The sequence below is a fragment of the Zophobas morio genome, unplaced genomic scaffold (assembly GCF_036711695.1).
Source record: "Zophobas morio isolate AGI-343-1 ecotype UQ-CSIRO unplaced genomic scaffold, CSIRO_AGI_Zmor_V1 ptg000005l, whole genome shotgun sequence".
Lineage (NCBI taxonomy): Eukaryota > Metazoa > Arthropoda > Insecta > Coleoptera > Tenebrionidae > Zophobas > Zophobas morio.
The window spans coordinates 3,819,648-3,841,673 of NW_026972110.1; the positions used below are offsets into that span (position 1 = coordinate 3,819,648).

The 22,026-nt window shown below is 35.1% G+C and overlaps 2 protein-coding genes across 4 annotated transcripts in view; both read left to right on the forward strand.

The window, feature by feature from the left end:
• Positions 1 to 18,254, forward strand: part of LOC135121970 (homeotic protein spalt-major-like) — a 101,483-nt gene extending 83,229 nt beyond the window's left edge. The window contains exons 2-9 of one of the 3 annotated variants that reach the window (XM_064046235.1): positions 9,294 to 12,151; positions 12,209 to 12,485; positions 12,552 to 12,685; positions 13,107 to 13,256; positions 13,319 to 13,574; positions 13,873 to 14,024; positions 14,250 to 14,423; positions 17,321 to 18,254. In XM_064046235.1, coding sequence (XP_063902305.1) covers positions 9,294 to 12,151; positions 12,209 to 12,485; positions 12,552 to 12,685; positions 13,107 to 13,256; positions 13,319 to 13,574; positions 13,873 to 14,024; positions 14,250 to 14,423; positions 17,321 to 17,578 — 4,259 coding nt within the window. In that variant the 3' untranslated portion in view covers positions 17,579 to 18,254. The remainder of the gene's footprint in view (positions 1 to 9,293; positions 12,152 to 12,208; positions 12,486 to 12,551; positions 12,686 to 13,106; positions 13,257 to 13,318; positions 13,575 to 13,872; positions 14,025 to 14,249; positions 14,424 to 17,320) is intronic. The other 2 variants (XM_064046238.1, XM_064046244.1) reach the window with 2 other exon arrangements.
• A 506-nt stretch (positions 18,255 to 18,760) lies between these two features.
• LOC135146266 (uncharacterized) lies at positions 18,761 to 21,842 on the forward strand. Its single transcript, XM_064078431.1, has 6 exons — positions 18,761 to 18,830; positions 18,892 to 19,096; positions 19,176 to 19,295; positions 19,538 to 19,620; positions 20,933 to 21,072; positions 21,743 to 21,842. The coding sequence occupies exons 1-6, from the start codon at positions 18,762 to 18,764 to the stop codon at positions 21,840 to 21,842; spliced, it is 717 nt and encodes a 238-aa protein (XP_063934501.1). The 5' UTR covers position 18,761.
• The last annotated feature ends 184 nt before the right edge of the window (positions 21,843 to 22,026 follow it).

Below are 22,026 nucleotides of genomic sequence, written 5' to 3' on the forward strand. Positions count from 1 at the left end.
TCTCGAGCGTAAGCTAAGGAAACATAGTAATCGAGTCCATCGGGTGACTTGCCATTTTCATGTTTTCTGGAAGCTTTTGACTCCTAGAGTTTCTGTCTCTTTGTCGCCTGTCTGTCTGTCCGTTTGCCTGTCCGTCTGTCCGTCCGTCCGTCTGTCTGTTGTCTGTATATTAGGAATATCATATATTAGCAATATCGTATACATGCTAAAACACTAAACAAAATGTGGCTAATCATCCCCAACAACAATTTGATGATGTCGTCTCAAAGGATTCTCAATTAAAATGATTTAAATGTTATACTCCTATAGTTGTGGCTAGGAATCCTCTTCGAGTTTTTTCCCAAAAACGCAAATTTTCGTAAAAAACTTAACACAGTATCATAACATTTTATCACTAACATAAAATGTAAAGGTCCGTGGACTAGTGGGTAACATTTCGGCTCGCAGACCTGCAGGTCGCACGTTCGATGCATTTCCTTTTTTTTTTACTCTTGATCTGAGACTAATATTTTATTGAACAAATTAAGAACGAGTCACTCTCTTTTCACGAAAATGTGAGAATATGGATGGCCAGGAGCAGCGGGGGTGTTGTTTATGCCGCTAGTTTTTACTTTATACAGGTTATCACGAAACAAAAATCGCACAATAAAATTTTATAATTTTTCAAAGAAGCGGAATTTATTGGACTTGTACTTCCGGCGCGAGGGAGGTTCTGTCTAAATAAACTTTGACGAAATTTTTTTTTAAGTGCCGATATTCTGTAAGTATAGTTACAACGGTCACCTACCAAAAAGACAATTCTTCTCGCAGAACACGTCCTTGAGACCGTCGCCATATAAAATCCGTATGTTAATAAAGCTGAAGATTTTGGGGAAATAAATGAAAACACGTCTCCTCATTAAAATAAACACGGGATTCTAAATGTGGTGGGCCACAGTCGTTATGTTGGGTTAGGCTGTTTCCTCGTGCTTATTTATAATGCTTAAATTTATTTTCGTTGGCCTTGGGTGGATGCATTTGGTTTTTTACTAAAAAAAGTTAAATTACAGGGTAAACTCCCAAAATTGCGTACGACCTAATGTAATTGCCTCTATAATAAATCATCAGTTGTGGGGGTGTAATCGGACAGGGCAGCATTAATACATAATACGGTCAGTTGCGCAACTGTCGCTGAATTTTCTGTAAAATGATAATAGCGGGCGACAGGGGTTTCTCATACACATCTGCCACCCCCCGGCGGTACTGTCGCATAACTACCTGGCATAATCCGGGACATATTTAGGACACAATAGCTGCAATGATGACATTACAATGACATAAATATAGACGTTGTTTGTCTTCAAATATCGGCCCGTATTATACATCTGAGCTTGGAGCAGTGCCTATGCGGTCAGGTAAGGATAAATATCTCGTATTACATTACGTAGATGCATTCAGAACACATAAAAGACCGCGGGGACAAATTTGTTGCGGTAAAACTAAAGAAAGGAAATAGTCCGAACTCCGTGTTATTACCATCCTTCATTATTTGCTTCTTACTTCCACCCAAATGCATTCAGATTTTATCGAAGCGGCATCTCTGAGGGATAAGGAATTCGCAGGACAAATCCAACAATTTCATAACGGTAGACGACGATCAGAGGCCAGCAAAATAAAACGTAGATATATTTAGTTTCTTACATAAATTACATCAAAAAACATGTAAATTCATATTTCTCGCAAACATTAGCCAAACTATTCGACTATAAATTTCTTTTTAGGTTGATGATAGTTTTCAAGACTTCATTTATCTTTCGTTTAAGATTTTGTTAAAGGTCTGGCGTATTGGCGAACAGAATTGTACCTGATTCATTCATAAGAAACATGCATTTCACAGATTTAGAAAACAAATTATTTTAATGTCTTCATAAAAATAAATCTTGTCGATTGCTTACAAAATCACAACTGCTGGTAGGTGTTTGTATAAATATACGTAATTCGTTTTTATGTTCTGTAATGTGTGTTGATGGAATATTTTTTATAATTTTTATGGAAACTTTTGTTTAAAAATAAAGCTCGAATTCGCAGTTGTTACACCTTTTAAAGGTGTCGATAATTCTTTGCAGTTATTATTGGATAGTTTTTATTTTGAGATCTAGACTCTATACATTCAAACCGTATATTTTTAAAATAAGCAACATTTCCTAAACATAAAGGCTACAGGCCAGATTTTTTTATTTTTTTTTTATTTTTTTTATTTTTAATTACTTCAAAAATAATATGTTTTGAAATTCTTAGAAATTTATCCAATTTATCTACAATGTAGCCTCTTTTGCTATGCCAGGAACGTATAGTTGATGTCCTGTAATTAGCACACATTGTTAGCTAAATTTTCTGTACATTATCTAGTACGTTTTTTTTTTGTAATTTATGTTACAACAGAGAGTTATTTATTAATAGCTACCAAGTTTGTGGAATATTAACAGTGAATTCTTGCGTAGCAAAAAAGTTGCCAGTTTTCATTGATTTTGTTTTATAGGCGTTAAAAATTACTTTTACTATTGTTCCAACAGGAAATAAAACATTATGCAATTAGTGTATTTCCCAAATCATTGAATGCAAACCTCCATAATAATGCATTACAAATGGTATCTGTTGACATTTTAATTCGATAACATGCAGCTCCTACATCTTTTGAAGGATTGATTAACCTTGGTAGTTTTTTCACTTCAGTACATATTTACTGGAGTACCGGACTCGTAAATATTTAAATGTCTCGCTTTTTGTAGAAGTGAAAAAAGGTAAATCTTCACCACATAATTTTGTTATACTGAAGTGTTGCTTTCTGATGGCATCATTTTATTAGCACATTCTAGGAATATATTTCTAAAAATAGATGTTTTACAGTACAGACGTCTGGCACTCTATGCATAAAAAGCTTTTTAGGGTGGTTTCTTTTTCTGAAACCACATACCTATCAAAATGCTTACGTTTCCGAAAATTCTGTGAGTAATACCTACCATAATTAAAAACAAGACATAATTAATTGACAATTAACATGGGTGTCAATAATTAGGTATGTAACTAAAATTTAAAAGCCAAACAAGGTATGTTTTTTACTGAATTAAAAACTAGCTACTTGTTTTAAGATTCAATATTTTACGACTTCCTGTATATTATTAACTGTGGTCCATTTACATATATGTTATCGACAGACATTGTACTGCAATTCAACACGGGCTGCATACTGGTACAATAGCCATAAATGTTTAGATAGTGGGCATATTTGAAAATAAGACTTTCTTTTTTCACAATGACTATTGAAAAACGCGACAGGAATACTTCGCTTTCATAACAGCTCTTAAATATGGGAAGAAAAACATATTCTGATAATGCAAACTTTGGAAGCATTATGTTAAATAAATTAGGAGGACCTGTGCCAGGTACTGTTTTCTTTACTTTAACAAAACATTTTTACTATATAATATCTACATATTTACCAGAGATTTACTGAGATAAGTGATGCACATCTGCAGGTAATGAAATTCTGATGTTGAGGGGTGGTTGGTAATCGCTCGTGAGTAAGAAACTCTCGAGGGGTGTAGAATGATTCAGTTGGAATTGCGTAATTAATTGGAATTGCAAATATAGCATCTCCTGGTATACGTTTTTACGGGTCCGTTTTCCGCGAAACTGGATAACGCATCACTGAACGGCTTCGATATAGAAACGTGATCTGAGGAAGCCTTTATATTACATCCGGCATGCGGTGTTTACGGGCAAAATTGAAAAGTCTGTTCCTAGTCAGCTGAAGTCAGCTCGCGGAAATATTTTATAAACAAACCCTTAAATTTTGGTGAAAAACGAGGACGCGTTCCCGCGACACATTAAAAAAAGCTCACCCCTAACAGAATAATAGACGGTGTAATTTAACGGCGGAAGCGATATTTAAAAATGCGGGGAATCCGGCACATATGACAACAGCCTGTTTCCAGCTTTATGAAAACGGAAGCTGGTTTTTCGTCGAGCACGAGCCAGGAGTCCCACCATTTGTCTGTCAAACGACCCTCTCCAGATAAATATATCAGGGCCCTATTCGGCCCAAAATGCACGTGCCACAGACATCTATTTATGACGACTGGTTAAATTACCTTGACACTAACGAACTCAATACAATGTACTCTCCGCACCAAAAATAAACCCGGCCAGTAGATCTACGTTTCCACGAACGCGTAAACGAAACTCGAAAAAATTTTACGCCATCTCTCTCGGTGGATCTCTGGAGACGGCGATGTTGTGAAATATATAACATCTATCTATTGCTGTTTGCGAAATTCTTAGTCGTAAAGCTCTCTGCCGCCCCTGCCTTTATACCGAATTGAATTTCTAACTTGGAAAACCGATCGATCTCCTCGAGTTGACCGCTTTTCATACCTCCCGCGAGGAAATCCGCCTAGTGGTAAACAAATCGGATCACATCACTATCAAATTCAAATATATGGTGAAATTCTGTCCACGTCAAAACTACACCATCTGGATCTTTAACGCCGCAGTTTAGTAATTTGCGAAATATGTAGGTACTTGTTTTCTACAGTACCTAAGTAATTCAAGCAGTTCCTACGAATTGTGTATTTGTATACGGATGGAAGGCATAATCTTTTCTACATTACTGTAAGTTGTAGGCTAATCAGTAAAAAATCTGCATCCCTAAGACAATAACAAAAAACTTTGTCCCTTTTTGTGAGGATGTGGGAAAAATAATATTTATTATTTTTGACTTTGTATACTGATGATGACATTTTTTTTGCCCACAATTTAATTTCATTGTTTTAAATACATAGTAAAATGTTCCGGTCCCAAAATTTTTAAATCTTTTGTGCAGTTTATATGTAATGGTGGTTATTTGTGGTTTAAAAAATATTAAAATTAACATATAGGATTTCATATTCTAAGGAAAGTTATTAATCATGCTCAATGGCGATTCGATGGCTGCAGTCTCAATAGAAGCAACTGTAACATAGATTGTGGTAGCAGAAGTGTGGGAGTTGAGTAACAACATTTAATATAAACTTTTCGATTTTGAATAGAATGACCAAATTATAAGGCGATTAAACTTACGTATACATACATGGTTTCCTGCTTGATACATTGAGAAACTCATAACTGTTCAAAAATATAAAAAAAGAAAGATAATGAAATGAAAACGTGAGAGTTAAAACTCCAAACTGCCATTATGGTAGTTTCTATAAATATTTCTTCAATATTACTTGGAATTGTAGAGTAGGGTGAAAGATATAGTGCGGTTATAGTTTAATTGCTAGGTACTCACCTTGGGTAGTTTTTAGTTTTTCGTTAAAATGGGCCGCAATAAATCTTTCCCTGCCCAGAACTTCTACTGTAAAAGTAACAAATAAAAATTATTATTTCAATGCGGCACGTGGCCTACCTGCATATATTTATTGGATTTTATGAGAATCCGCAAAATGCTCGTGAAGTCAGTCGTAAACGCACTATATCTTTAGCGGTACTTTATAACTGTATAAAAACCTTTGTTCTGCTAAGACAATTTCTGAATTATCGGTTAAGTACCTAATGGAAGCAATTCATAAAATGAAGAATATCATCACAAACTTATTTTTATAAAACAATTATGTTCAAGGAGTCCGTAGGTATATCTGAATATCATTTTTTTTTCAACTGCTTGGACGTTAAGATGTACTGAGATAAGTTTTGTTTAACGTAAAACTGAAACAGTGACATTTAATCAAATACATTTTGAGTTGAGATACAGTTTGTGAAATTAAAAAAAAAGATACATTTTAAACCTCGTTTCATTTTTACCTGAAAAAAAAGGGAATGTGATAAGAGACAAATTTTATATCAAGTCTAAAGAAATGTATAAGTTCTATCAGTATTGTTTTAAGTAGTACATATATTAAAGCTTGAATATCGCCTTTTATGCGAATTTTAAACTTACAGCCAGACATACGCATTGATTTATGTTGAACATCAGCACGAGTCCGGGGGCCGAAAAAATTAATGTGTGAATCAAATCTGATCGTCTAAATTTTTAAAATGGAATTTGAACAAACAATGTTAATGTTAAAAAAGAACGTTTTAACAAACTAATTTCATTCAAATTTCAATTCTTTTGATATGTCAACAAAATTACACAAAGTGTCTATTTGAAAAATTAAATTGAAAAGTTTGGAAGTATCTCCATGTTTCTGTCAAAACATTTTTGGGTGCGGTTTTAGCAAACACAAATTAACTAACAAGCTAAATTTATGGACACACACACACAGTCATATATATATATATATATTTGATTTTCAATAATACTTACCTACTTGTGTATTTTTCGCATATTTTTGCATATTTTTTATTTTTAACGAATTTAAAGAATATTTGTTTTATAATTGTTATTATTATTACATTAATTTTAAAAATTATCCTTTTTTTTATTTAAGTGGTAGTAAAAATATTTTTGATATTCCTGCGAAGTGATCAGTCATATAAACAAAAAGTGCACGATTCTTTTTTATCACAGAAGTCAGTTATAAAGGAGAAATGTGGCTGCATGCTATTACTTATTCTCCAATCTTTAGGTCTATGGAAAACAAAAAAAATAATAGATTTTGAAGATAAAAGAATGTATGTATAATAATAGATAGGTCACAAAATGAGTAATTAACTAACGTTAGCTGTGCAGTTTTTATATAGCGTGATGAATCCTCAGTACATGCCTGATTCAGTTTTGTGTGATTAATGAAGTATGTAATTCATCATGTGGATGATTATTTTTTGGTTGTAAATACTTACCCTATACTCTGTAAAAATAAGCATGTTCTCCAAATTCTAAATGTATGTAATGCATTTTACTAGCAGTAACAAGTAACAAATTTTTATTATTAATGACTTATAAATGACAAAATTTTTGTTGCAGTTCATATTAAACTTATAGCATTATTTAAGTGTACCTACTTACGTACAACGGAATTTTAAAACTATTTTAAGTCGGTGTTTCATTAACATTTTTCAGTAAACACTAATAAATCTGTAGGTTGATGAACCCTTAAGTTTAATTTATTATAAAAGATTATTTTAACTTATTATAAACAATTAATTTTTATTTGGGATATTAAGGCACAAAAAAGTTGTTTTTCATCAGCCTACATATTTTGACATTCGACTGTAAAATTTTCGTATTTAAATTGAAAATTTAAATAATTTGATACATATTTTTTTATGTTAATGGTTTCATGAATTACTGACAAAGATGTTAATGAGAAGCTATAAATTGCTAGCTTGATTATATCCAAATGAATTTTTAACTATGGAGCTCATAAAATATGTGTGTTGACTGCGTTTAATTTATGAGTTTGATTTAGCTTTATACAGATCAGAGTAAACTACAGGAATCTTTAACACCGACCCCTAATTAGAAATTTACCGTTTAAAATTACTTTTTGAAACCTTTCAGAGTCAAAGTTGTTTCATTAAAAATAAATTAAAAATTAGTTACTTTGGCGATGGCCACAAGTAAAGGGAAATCCTACATATTATCCACAAAAAACGCATTGCTTAAATTTGTGTGATTTAAATAAAAATCGTTATAGCAAATTATGTTCATTTGAAGTCTAAAAGCAAGTCAGAGATTTAAAAAAACATTGCTTTTAAATATTTCAGCTTCAAGTATGGTATAAACATTCAAATTTTGAAGACAAAACTTCGACCGACGGTCTCCAAGTATGTTGAATATCATCATCAGATTTATTTAAAATTTATATTTTGATGTTGTGCATTTTTTATTACAAACTAAATGATTTTTTTTTTAATTATGTATTCAATAAATGGGATGGCAAACAACGAAAATTAAATGATGTGGCGTTTCTTCCAATTTAAATTTTGTACTTCTGAGTTATAATTTATAAAAACACCATACGATACCGACATATAAAAACACAAGTTCATAATTCCACAAAATGGCGAAATAATGAAAATGCGCATTTTTAGAAAACGACAAACAAAATAGCAAAAATAAAATATTATAAGAATTATTAGAGTTATTCCTGATAAAAGTGGTAAATATTTATTGTAAAAGTTTAACGAATTAAAAATTAAAGATTCCTTATCAAATGCTTGCACACAATCTGATTAAATTTAACCTGCAGCGACGGAAAATAGCTTATGTGTATGTTTTTCTACCCATTAAATTAAAAAAAAACTTACCGTGCTGTATTCTGAAAAACTTAATTTCAATAATTTTCTGATTGCACCGATTTTTTGAACTTACTAATTTTTACATATTTTTAATCAACACTCGTGCGTGTGCTCACTTCATCATTATGCCAAAACCTTTTATTTATTAATTGAAATATCGTTAATTTTGTGGTTTATCAACACCCCAGTTAAAATGTTCAGTCCTCCCCTAAAAATTTGTGATTGTCAAATAAACTCCTACTAAAAATAGTCTCGTTTTCTGATCACAAAATTGTCACTACGGTGTTGATTACAATCCTAAAAGAGCTACACCTGTCGTTTATTATTGCATCAAATCGTGACTTGATAATGCATTTTAAAACGACGTATGCTCTGCTCTACTGGGCTTAAATATCGCTGGTAATTTCATAAAAGCGTTTGTGCATAATACGGCATTTTTTCTGCGTCTAAAGAACATGCTTGCTGGAAAAAATAACCTTCTATATAAGCGTATCGAATTCCTGCTGGTTTGGCTTGCGATAATGAGTTCCCGGCAATAAGTAATAACTTTTATAAGCAATCGATACCGAGAACACGTCTGCTAGCCAGTTCGGTCCTCGTAACGTATTCAACCGTCAAATCGCGTTACTTCAAATGAATTCCTCTGAGATTCTTCTGTGTCCGGATTCATCGAACAAAGACGGTCTCACTGCTGCAACCGACCGGGACTTGTTCTCTCTACGTTCGCGTTATGGATATGGAATCTGGGCGGTCCCAGAAGGCGGGGATTATGAACGAGCAACAAGTGCGTTATATTTATGAATAGTTAGACGCCGCCCAGCTGTCATAACCAGGATCCTGGCTGGTCGGCTACAAGCACTTTGTCATCTCTCGCGCTTGCTCCATCTTCCCCTACATATCATCCCCACCAGTTTCATATCTCATTTAATAATATACCGACCTATGCTGGCAAAGCGCACGCCCTTGTTTATGATTAAGGACGACGGAAAATGAGAGGAAAGCTCGAGAAATGTTTTTGTGGTGTTTGGTGATGATGTTTGTTTTTTCACGACAAATTAAGCAATGAATTAATTTAGCTTTTATGTTTTCAGATGAACCTTCGGCATGCATCGATCGGGATATGTCGTTGGCTTCGTCGCAAGATCTGCCTGATGTACTGATGTGTCAGCGATGTCAAGAACAGTTCACCGATCTTCAGGAGTATTTAACGCACAAGGCCGAATGCGAGAAAAAGGCTATCAAGCATGACGATCCCGCTCATTCCGACCCTGAAGACATGGTGATTTCCGAAGAAGACGAGGACGACGACGACGCGGGTGGAAAGCGGTTGGAGCGAATGCGTCGACATCGACAAGACGCCGCAAACAATAATAGTGTCGAAGAAAATTCTCCGGACGAAAACAGTGCGCGACTGACCTTTCCGTTTACACTTCCTTCTGCACCGGGACATGTGACACTGGAGGCCCTCCAAAATACCAAGGTTGCTGTGGCTCAGTTTGCGGCTACAGCTATGGCTAACAACACGGACAATGAAGCGGCTCTTCAAGAATTGGCTGTACTGCAATCTACTCTGTTTACTTTACAACATCAACAAGTCTTGCAGTTACAACTTATAAATCAGTTACAACAACAACTTCAAATTGATAGGTCGAAAGCAGCGAGTCCCGTTTCACCACCGCCGTCAGAAAACGATGGCGATAACGCACCGGCAGAAGCGTCACCACCTCCCCAAAATCTTCCAGTGTCGCGGGAACCGACTCCAGCGCCGATAATTCAACCACCGATCAATCAATCCATTACACAACAGCCTTCAGAACCTTCGGAAAATCAAATGACTGAAATTCATGTTCCTTGCTCTCTACCTCTACAGTCGCAACATTGTTCCATTTCGTCGTCACTGGCTTCTACAATTATCACTCACAACAATGAACCACCTTCTTTAGATGAACCAAATACTTTAGAAATGTTGCAAAAGAGAGCTCAAGAAGTATTAGACAACGCCAGTCAGGGACTGTTAGCCACAAACCTAGCCGACGAACTAGCGTTTAGAAAAAGTAAAGGTTCTTTATCTCCGTATGATTCAAAAGGACGAAATGAGCCCTTCTTTAAGCATCGGTGTAGATATTGTGGTAAAGTTTTTGGATCTGATTCGGCATTACAAATACATATCCGTTCTCATACCGGAGAACGCCCCTATAAGTGCAATGTTTGCGGTAGTCGTTTTACTACCAAAGGCAATTTGAAAGTACATTTTCAAAGACATAGTGCAAAATTTCCTCATATCAAAATGAATCCAAATCCGGTTCCGGAACATCTTGACAAATATCATCCACCTTTGTTGGCCCAATTAGGGCAACAACCTTCGTTATCTCCAGGCGGTCCTCCACACCCACCTCACATGGGCTTCCCCGGAGGACACCATTTCCCTCCTACTTCTTTACCATTGTACAGGCCTCATGGACCACCACCTCCTGATTTAATAAACAGCAGATTACAACCCTCGCCTCACAGACCACAGGATCAACCACAAAGGTTATTTCCACCACATCCGCTTTTTATGAAACGAGAGGAACAAGAAGCTCCCGAAAATCTTAGCAAACCAATAAGATCTCCAACTCCCATACGAGAAACCCACCCGTGCAAGACGGAAGTTTCCGAGGAGAAACGTGAATATCACGAAGATTCACATACGACATCCACTGTTCCTCAGATAACACCAAAACAAGAACCAAACGATCCCGATAATGACGTAGAACACGAACCCGAACGCTATTCTTCCCCTACTCCGTATGACGAATGTAGTATTGACAGTAGTAAATACAGCAACGAAGATATGCTGGGAACGAGGAGTCCGGGTGCAGATCAGTCGGAAAATATGCAGGACGAACCAGAAAATCTCTCCAATAAAAGTAATTCCATAACAGTTCCTTTGAGTATTTCCACGGGTCAGAGGTTGCCCGCGAATTTTTCGTTCGGACAAGTGAGTTCTCCGCCTAGCAGTACGTCGTCAGGTAGTTTAGGACCATTTCCAGCAACCGCGTTGGTCGATCCAGCTAAAGACCCCGCTATCTACTCGAATTTATTACCAAGACCCGGAAGCAACGACAACTCATGGGAAAGTCTGATAGAAGTAACAAAAACTTCGGAAACTAGCAAACTTCAACAGCTAGTTGACAATATCGAACATAAACTTTCAGATCCAAATCAGTGTGTGATATGTCATCGAGTGTTGTCGTGCAAAAGCGCTTTGCAGATGCATTATCGAACTCACACCGGCGAACGGCCTTTTAAATGTAAGATTTGCGGTCGGGCATTCACCACTAAAGGCAACCTTAAAACACATATGGGTGTGCATCGAGCTAAGCCCCCTATGCGTGTCTTACATCAGTGTCCGGTTTGCCATAAAAAGTTCACAAACGCTTTAGTTCTTCAGCAACACATTCGCCTGCATACGGGCGAACCAACTGATCTCACTCCAGAACAAATACAAGCTGCAGAAGTTAAAGAATTTCCCTCTCCAGGAGGTTTTCCTTCGCTTCATAATTCCATTAATCCATTCCTAGGGCAAGGATTTGCCGTTCCTGGTTTGTCTCCGTTGGGTTCCACTGGACTTCATGTAAATCAAAAATTCGACAAGTTTGACAAAGATGAACACGAATCAATGGACGACGATGACGATGATGACGACGAAATCAGTAATTCCGAAAATCAAAATCCCCCATTTGTTTCATCGCCATCAGACATGCAAGGCGTGCCAACGACCGCGACTTCTCACTTATCTGGAAGCGGATTAAGTTGTTCTGCTGAAGACTTGTGCTCGAACAGAACGGTGGCGTCTGCGTCTCCGGTCCAAAATGGTGAGAAATCGCCTTCCCAGTCTGGTATCACTAGTCCAGGAAGCTCAGAAATTCGTTCTTCGCCGAATCGAATTTCGACAACGCCCGTCCAGGTAAATTTTACAGTCAGTGTGAATGGATGAAATTTTACTAAGCTTATTTGTTGTTAGATTCCACGTCCACCTTCGTCACAACAAGCCGGCAGTCCGACCCCTTCTGAGTGCAATTCTCTGGGTGCTTTAGATTTAACACCCCGAACTAACCAGCCTTTAATCACAAGTCCGGGTCCGAGTCCTGGTCCTCCACCATCTCTATTTTCAACGTTTGGATTGATACCACCAGGTCAAGGTTCTACACCCTTGATGTCGTCAGCACTTTCATCGTTGACGTCGTCTGTTCTGACATCAACAGCTTTCAGTCCATTGCGTTTAGCTGTTGGCCCACCAGGTAAAATTGTAACATTGTTCTCGACAGCTAGTTGAATGAACTTTGACTAAGACGTTTTCGATTTAGGACGTGGGAATACCACCTGTAACCTATGTTTCAAGACTTTCGCCTGCAATTCAGCTCTGGAAATTCATTACAGAAGTCACACTAAAGAACGTCCTTTTAAATGTACTGTCTGCGACAGAGGCTTTTCAACGAAGGTACGTCAGATGAGCTGTCTTTAAATGCATGTGATTGAATTGAGAAATAAAAGCGAGCTATTTTTGTGTACACAATAGAGTTGGCGACATCTCGAATTAACTGTTGGCTTTAAGCCAGCTATAAGTTATGTCGAATGTCTAAGTGGTCTATTTTTGATTAAGAATCTCACTTTTATATTCGTCTTCATTTTAAAATGATAAACATCCTAATGGTAGACATACACGATAAATCGATAAATAATCACGTGTCACCCGATGCTTGAGTACATTTTGTTTTTCTGTCGAGCATATGCTTTAATATTCAGAATTTATTTTTCACCTTAGATGACGTGCGGGAACATTCGATATATTGCGAAAATATCTTTTTCAATATATAATAAATTACTCCCATAATAATTTATTATTCAAAATAATATTCCAGGAGAGATGTGTGTGCAGAGAGAGGCGTATCCAGGATGAAGACGAGCCTTGGAAAGCATGTAAAAGGAAGCCTGCTCGTCGCAAGACAATACCATCGGTATTTCCTCTACCGATGAGCCCTGGATACGCCTCAAACTGGATGCATATCGCGGTAAGAGCCGCCTCTTACCGGCAATCCTTTTCAACTCCTTCATGGAATTGTTTCTTTTTCAGGGTAATATGAAGCAGCACATGTTAACACATAAAATAAGGGACATGCCTCAGCATATGTTTGAAAATAAACCTCCTATCAGCGGAGAGGAATCTTCGCAACAAACACAGCAAAATTTACCTCCACGAGAAGCACAATCCGGTGAAGGGGAACAGCCGAATGCACCCACACAACCTGCCGCAAACGAACAAAATAAGGAGCAACCAGTTAAGAGAGAACCAACTGAGACTGAACTGCCTTTGCCAAAGCGTCCACCCAGTAAGTGTTTTTCGTTTTTTATATCTTTACTATTTTTGACCATATTTGGAGTTCATACCACTTTTTTGCTGTATTTTGTTAATTTATAAAAAAAAATCGGTTAGGCTGTATTGGTTTGGAAAAAATCTCATGTTTACCTCCTTATTGCAAAGTATATTACGTCTATGAAAGTAATATTTAATGGTGACTACATTTTGTGTAAATAAGAGTGACCATAAGCGATACGATTAACCTTGTTGTCATCGCTTGCACTAACTAGCTGGTTGTGGGCTCATGTGTGTTGTGTGTGTGTTTGCAGGCTTACAGGCCAGTAAGCACTTGTGCCACGTATGCAATAAGAACTTCTCGTCCAGCTCGGCCTTGCAGATACACATGCGTACGCACACGGGCGATAAGCCGTTCAGATGCACCGTGTGTCAGAAGGCCTTCACCACCAAAGGAAACCTTAAGGTAAGAACTGGCTTGCGCTTCACTAACGCCACTAACGTGGGACTGGAGCCGTATGCACATATTACACATTTATTTTTTATCACCTCATTGTGGTAAAGGGCCATTTAGTAGTTACATCGTCTCTTTTAGTTTGTTGCCTGGATGTGATCATGTGCATATGTAAATCTATATTTAACCGGCGATACGTCGACCAACTTAATGAATGTATTTGGTGATTGTCTCCAGGTACATATGGGAACTCATATGTGGAGCAACGGAGCATCACGTCGAGGTCGGCGCATGTCTCTAGATCTGCCTCCCATTCCCATGACACCCAAGGATTCAGAATTTCTGCAGCGGAGACCCGACCTTTTTTATCCGTACCTACCGGCTCCATTCCTTAACGGCATGCAGCAAAAGGTAAGAGGAAAAAATGTAAGAAAGTATGGAGCGATCACATTATAATTTTATTAGCATTATTAATTTTGGTTTCTAAGCTTAAGTCGGAATTTCGAGTTTAAATCATGCAACATACTTGCCATAAAAATAGGAGTATGTGAATCTAACACCTGATAAATTCATATTTCTACTGTAATCAAATATTTACAACAAACTTCTAGGTTAATAAGAGTAATTAGCAACAAGTTTGCACTGTAAATTTATGCAAACTATGTAAGAAGTGAATAAACAAAGTATCTGTAATGGCCGTTACTTAACAGAAAATATAAATAAAGGTTATGAATGTGCTCACTGAAAATGGTTTGAACTATTTAAATGTACTGTGTGCCCAAATAATTAAACTTTTAGGGCATTTGGGACTACTGAAGAGTTCGATTTGATGCATCCATGCGAAACTTCCAATTAATGGATTTGATAAAATTTAAAAAAAACTTCAATGATGAGAGAACCCAGTTTATATTTTAGATAAACAAAGTTAACCTTAATACTTAAATGAACGATAACAAAACACTTGTTTCGTAAGCACTGAAATTATTATTATTAGAGAGCGGATTTTATGAAATTTGCATATCCGTTATTTTTTGCATATAAGTCTTGATATTTAATATGTGAACGAATCATGCTAATTAAAAACGAATACAGCTATAAAAAAATTGCATATTTGCATATATTTGCCTTCTGCTGCATATTTCACGTAACGGGTGCATATTTTGCATTTTTATCAATTTTTGTGCTAATTTGAAAAAAAATGATTGTTATTCTATCAGCATGTATCTAGAAAGACGAAATTTCATGAATCATATTGCAAATATTGTCCTGATCTTCAAATACATATCTAGTAAAGGTTTGGGTTTTATGGTAGTTTGGAGAATCCATTGGGTGTTAAGCCATTTTTCCAGGTAAATTTGGGCCCTAATTACTTTTGGAAATACCGTTCATTCCCAATATTTTTGTTCGTTACTTAAGTGTATTAATGGTATGTGTTATGGTGGTTGAAGGGACGTTACCCTATTATTTTTCTTCGTGAGTTTGCATTGAAAGCATTTAAAGCGATACATGTGTGTTAATATGTCGAAGATAACTCAAATTAATTTATGGATTAAACCTTTTCCTGAACTTATTCTTCAAGAAGGAACTGTTTTGTCGCGTCTGCTCTAAACCGGTAAGGATTTTTATATCTGTGGACATAGTACACAGTTTTTCTATTCCAATACTTTAGAATCATCGGAAAACTTTTGGTTAGAATATTTCGAAAAATATTTAAAAATAAATTGTTACCAAAATAGTAATTAAATAGTCTAGATTACTACTAATTTTGTAATTTGTAAATAAATTTAGTTCGGTTATTACGCTTTTTTTTAGTTTTTGGAGCATATGCAGCTGCATATCTCTGCATATATTAAGAAAGTTACTGCATATTTGCATAAATTTGGTGCATATCATATGATCATATTTCCCAAAATTTTGCTGCATATTTTCCGCTCTCTAATTATTATTATACATTGTTAAACAGTGAACACAATCTTTGAAACCCACTGCTTATTGACTGAATGACGTGTTATTAATTTTGATTGCTAAGTAGTTTTTTTTTTTTTTTAAATGGTGCTTCGTTCGTTCTGTATACATGCAACCACAATCTTTGGAATAATAGACATAGCTCTTGTATTCAATAGGTAACAATGGATTAGCAGTTTTATTGTATCATTGTTTATGCATCAAAATAATGAAAATCCGTAGAAAATTGCGGTAAAACAAATGATAAGGTTCATTATCTGTTAGTTACACTTTTTCTGTTAATAAATCGTAATTGATGAACAAGTAAATGTGTTTATGATAACCATTTTCTCAGCAACTGTTTCCTAAAATTTATAGTTTGTTTTCAGAATTTCTTGACCTAGTAAAAATTGAGTTGCCTTAGTAAAAATCAACATTTGGGTAGTATAAAAATTTAAAAGTCGCCAGTTTTATGATGTCTGATTTATGATTTTCATTATGCCTTAATTTGATCAGAGCAAAACCATTAAGTATTTGGTAAACGTTTATGAACCGCCGAATCCAAAATTAGAGCAAAAATTGGTTCCATAAAAATTGTCACATTATTATAGTAGCATATGTACATAAGTACTCTTAAGTAGTGCCACATAAGAATTCTAATTTATCAAGGGTATATTTGCAATTTGTCCATAATGCATACAAATTTTGTAATTTTACTGCGTTACTTTGTTATCCTGGATGGATGTTGCAAAAACATTTGAGATGCGCTAGACACTACGATTACTGAAAAAATTGATTGGCAAGTACTAGATATCGTAAATGACGGGAAATTGAAGAAGAGAAGACAACTCATATTTTATTTTATGTTGTGATTACTTTTGTAGGTTCACTAGTACTAGTTAAATCTTTAATCCAACTAACAAAAATGGAAATGTTAAAAAAAAAATAATAAAAAAAATGGCATTCAATGTGGAACAATTTAAAGAAGAGTTATTAATTCATGTGGTTGCATTCGAGCGTCAGAGTAAATCACTTTCTATTTTATTTGTCGCTTGTATTGCTGAACTGCACTGATTATTAAAAAAGCAAAAAAAAAGAAATAAAAAAAATGGTTATATGAAGACAGTAAGAGATCGGGCTGTACATATGTAAGATACTAGAATGTATACATATTGGTGCTTTCGTGTTTGCAAAATATATCTTATTTTTTTCCGAATTTACAGCAATGGGGGTTTGTAGCTAGGAATTCCAACTTTCTGAAACGAAAATGATAAAATCATAACATATCCCGCTATCCTTTTATTTAGAATCTAGAAACCGCATATTATGTAGATTCCTTTATTTACATTTTCCTTGTGTTACAGCTGAACGAAATGTCAGTAGTACAGAATAATCAAAATGGAATGAGCGGAGCCGGCAAGTACAGTGGTCTATTGGGTTTCGGCTACCCACCGCCAGAGTCGCTGCGATCGCAGGGTGGTTCACCGGAACGACCCGAGAGGCCTCCCAGTCGCGAACCGGAGTCCCGGAGTTTGTGGGATCTCCATTTCGAACGAAAATCGGCCCCGGAAGCCCCCCGAGAAGAGCTGTTGCCGGCGAGCAGAGAGGGCTTGGCTGCCTGAAACTGGAATGGCTACCATGTTCCTATTTCAACTAGTCTAAGAGCGGATCGGGGCAATGCATACTGTGATACATCAGCCGTAAAAGCTGCAGGGACAGCCACTAATACTGCTGTGTCTTCTTAGAGTTATTTTCAATATTAGAACTTGTATCATAATAGTTAAGTGTATATGACTTAATTCGTATATCGTTTGCTGTGTTAATATACGTGTCGGGGACGCTGGCGATGCCAGTTTCTAGCTTTACTACACTCTGTATATAAATACTACATAAATGCATTTGAGAATCACTGTAACGTATGTTTGATGTTGTCCATGAGTTTGTTGAACCTGCTTAGCAGGTAACATGGCATTCAATGTATATATCACTCTGTACGATGAGACTGTTTCATATTATTGATGTAATGCTTTCCCCCTACCTTCCTTCCTTCCTTCCCCGTTTAAAATCCTTACATTTTCTCACTTAATTCAACTTTTATTTTTGGTTTAGATTACCTGTTCATGATCTATCCTCAAGATGACATTAATACGTATCTGAATTGATAGATATTGTTTGTAAACATATGAGATTTATAAAAATAATACAGTGTAAATGTAAGTAATTTGAAATGTTTTTATTTCAGGATGAATGTACAAATATTTTTAACTGGTGCGCTATTTAACTATGTCTGTATTTATAAACTCGTACAAACCAGTTAAACTCTGTTTAATTATAAAATATAAATATTTATCACATATAATTACGTAGTCTTTTTTTCCCGACATTACTCTCAAAATTAAACTGAACGTAGACTTTGGAAGTAATAAATTTCCAAACACAAATTAAAGGTATTGAAATATTATTATGTATGTTAGCTTATGAGTTATGATGACAGACTGATCACGGAATAATTCGCACGTTCTTTCAATCGGTTGTCTGACCGTAACAAATAATAATTTAAGGAAATAATATTGGCAAGCTTTACTTCAGGGTAATTGCTTTGATTTCAAAATTGCATAATTTCACTAGATAAATATTCTAGTTTATATGAAACTGTTTATCTAACCATAATTTGATAAAAAATAATCCCTGTATGACTAGAAACACGCATGTTCGATCGTAACTTAAATCCACAAACTTTAATCAAATTAAGTACTTTGTTGAATCCGTGTATCGAGTACGCTAGCCTGCAAATTCTAATTTATCATGCAGACAGCACAGTTGTGGTTAATACCAATTTTTGGTTTAACTACAGGTTTAATTAGGGAGAGTAAGGTATTCAGTTGCTACAATATTTTAAATTTAAACACAATTTAAAACATATTCGCATTTTTAGTGTGACTTTCACAAGGTAACCGATCGAATATACTTTGACATAGAAAGTGACGGAAAGTACTTAGGCAAAGTAGTAATAGGACTTTTCGGCGAAGTTGTTCCCAAAACTGCACTGAACTTTAAAAAAATTGCAACTGACGGGATAAATGGTGTAACGTATGAAGGATCAAAATTTCACAGGGTTGTTGAAAGATTTTTAATTCAAGGTAAGGAACAGGTGTAACATAAATTTCTGTGTAAGTTTCGTTTTAAAAAATATTAATAACTACTGAGATCGTGTTTAAGGAGGAGACATAGTGTACAACAACGGGACAGGTACAATTAGTATTTACGGGAAATTTTTTGACGATGAAAATTTTGTGATAAAGTTCAATGGACCAGGAATTGTCGGCATGGCCAACGGAGGTTAGTCGTACCTTTCGCACATTTATGTTAATGTAGTGCACAATCCACATAAACAGATCTTTTATTTGTTTCCCTAATAAATAAAAATTCATCTCTTTGCTTGATTCAACATTTTTCATTGCCACATTTTTCAAAATTCTTCTGAACAATCAGAAACTTAGAGCAGATTAATTCACCATCAATAATTAAATCTAGACTTCAATAACAATTGTATTTAACAGTTTTTTTTTTTTACTCTGTAGGACATAATACGAATGGATGCCAGTTTTTTATAACTACCATGAGCACACCATGGCTGGACGAAAATCATGTGGCTTTTGGAAAGGTAGTAAAGAACATCTTTTAATAAAATAGATATGTGTGCACCTAGAAAACAGTAGATTAACAAACATGGTTCAAATTTTCGATTTGGTAAAGCCTAAATAATTATTTACACACTCGAAAATTGGAGCCATTTTTGTAACTAGGGTAACTAGAGAATGATTCAGTATTAAAAAATTGGTCAAAGGCTTTTTCAACAGAACTTCTCTCCTGACGTACAATACGTATCCAACTTTTTCGAAAAATTACTAAAATTGAGGCTTTCATTAGTTTTTTTGAGGCACCGTGTAATCAATGTCCTGTAGGTATAAGCAATTCTAAACAAATTGCAACAGAGCGTGGAGCGCACATGTAGAGGCAAAATGTAATATATTTCAAACAAAAAACCAGCGGGAAAACATGTTTTCTCGGTGTCTCTCGGCCGTTTATGTTTATACATATTTCGAAAGAATTCCCTATAAGTACGTTTCGATGATAACCGTCTGCGTTAAAATGAAATGAAATTTGATTGTTTTTGTCTCCTCAAAAAATACGAGAGGACAAATTTTATTAATTAAGGTACAATGGATCACAACGGGCCGAAAAAGGAGCATGCTATGCGCATGTTTCAAGTGAATTTTTCCATAACAAAAATTTGTGATATCGTCATAAATATAGATAATATTAGTCACACAGCATGCAAAAAAAAATGGTCCAAGGACGTCGAGAAAACATGAAATTTTCAAGTCTCCCGATGGACTTCCTTAGCTTACGCTCCGGAAGTAATGATATAATTTTATTTCATTTATTTATAATTTAGTATAGTGAACCATTTTTCAGGCAAAAAAAAAGGAGTGCACAATTTTTTATGGATTGTAATAAGTTTCCAGAGAAATACGTGTACTATGTATAAATTGTTTTAAATGTATGAACTAGTGAACATGAATTAGCAAACAGTTGCATTTCCAATTAGTTTTGTTTTTGTTTTATTTTCAAATTAGTAAAATCACTGTGAAAAACTGCCGAGTTAAAATTTTTGAAAAACCGCTAGTTTGTCTTCTTCAATTTTATCCATTAATGTTGTTCAGAATAATAAAGTTACGAAAAGTATGATATTGAAAGGCGGCCCTGGTTTTCGGTGATATGACAATACCTCCTATCTAAAATCCTAGACATTCTATTCATCTAGGTAAATATAATAAGTAGTCTTGTAAAATTTTGATGTTGTTAATTTATTTCACTGGTTCGTAGTAAGGTGCCTTCTAATTATTTTAGTATCATAATTCATAAAATAAACAAAATCCACAAATAATATTATTTTTGAGTCTGCTTTTTAGGTGCTGAATGGTCAAGACATCGTTCATAGAATTGAACATCTCAAAACAGATAGCAATCACGTTCCTTTAAATAATGTGCTTATAATTCAGTCTGGGCTTATTGAAACAACTCCTTTCTACGAATCTGATGAACCATACGAGTAAGTGTAACATACCGGTAGCACCACCTTTAACAAGGCGCTGTGAATTGAGACATTATAATAAGAATACGACAAAGATTTAACTAGAGCACCGTGGCGCATTATTTTAACTTGTGTGATTCATTATTTTCCTAGGACACAACGTAGTAAGATGAATCGACTTTAAGTTTGAAAAATTTGTGTTTATTTCTTGAAACTATTATGGTTTGTATATACCGGCTGATGAATCAGTTTTTACGATGTAGGATATGAGTTTCATACGTGAATTTGAATAACTGAGTAACAAAAATTTGTATATATTTAAGTAAAAGACGCTTTCCAAATAAGGTTTTCTATTTTTCTTGAAAAACAGTCCTAGATTATAGGCATCTAAATCTCAGTTTTATACAAAACAGATGGAGTCGTAAATTAAAAAAAAAAACTTGACGATCGACAGCAAACATGAAGTTTTTTGTTGATCGCCGAGATAGGGCACAGGATCCAAGCTAACTGGCAATAAATTTGTGTTGAGTTCGAACCAGTTTTTTAAATAAATGTTTAATGAAAGTTAAAAATACGTTATTTTTATATGCTTATTTATTTTTTCATCCAATAATGTCTTTCAAAAGCTCCATATTACTTTGTGTAATGTGTATATATGTATAGAAGTAATATGTTAATTTTTTTTTAGATTAACTTTGTGGGCTTGGATCAAAGCAGGCTGGTTTCCGCTTTCATTTTCCATCGGAATTTTATTATTCTTTCACTGGTTTATGATTCAGTTAAAATGAAGATATCAGAATAAAGTACGATGTTTTGCAATTTTTACTGTGTGTTTAAGATATACATATAAATCGAACATATGTTGCTAATTGGACTTGACTTTTTGTCTTCGACATGTTCGCATTCATCCGAAAGTTAGTTTTAAGTTTATTGTCGTTTCAAACGGACCTTTGAATTGAAGTAATGCAAATT

Bases quoted from the DNA above. Each gene is read 5' to 3' on its own strand.
- LOC135146266 (XM_064078431.1), top strand. From the start codon at position 18,762: ATGCAGACAGCACAGTTGTGGTTAATACCAATTTTTGGTTTAACTACA. The intron at 19,296-19,537 runs GTTAGTCGTACC...TTTACTCTGTAG, and splicing joins TGTCGGCATGGCCAACGGAG to GACATAATACGAATGGATGC. The intron at 19,621-20,932 runs GTAGTAAAGAAC...TCTGCTTTTTAG, and splicing joins ATCATGTGGCTTTTGGAAAG to GTGCTGAATGGTCAAGACAT.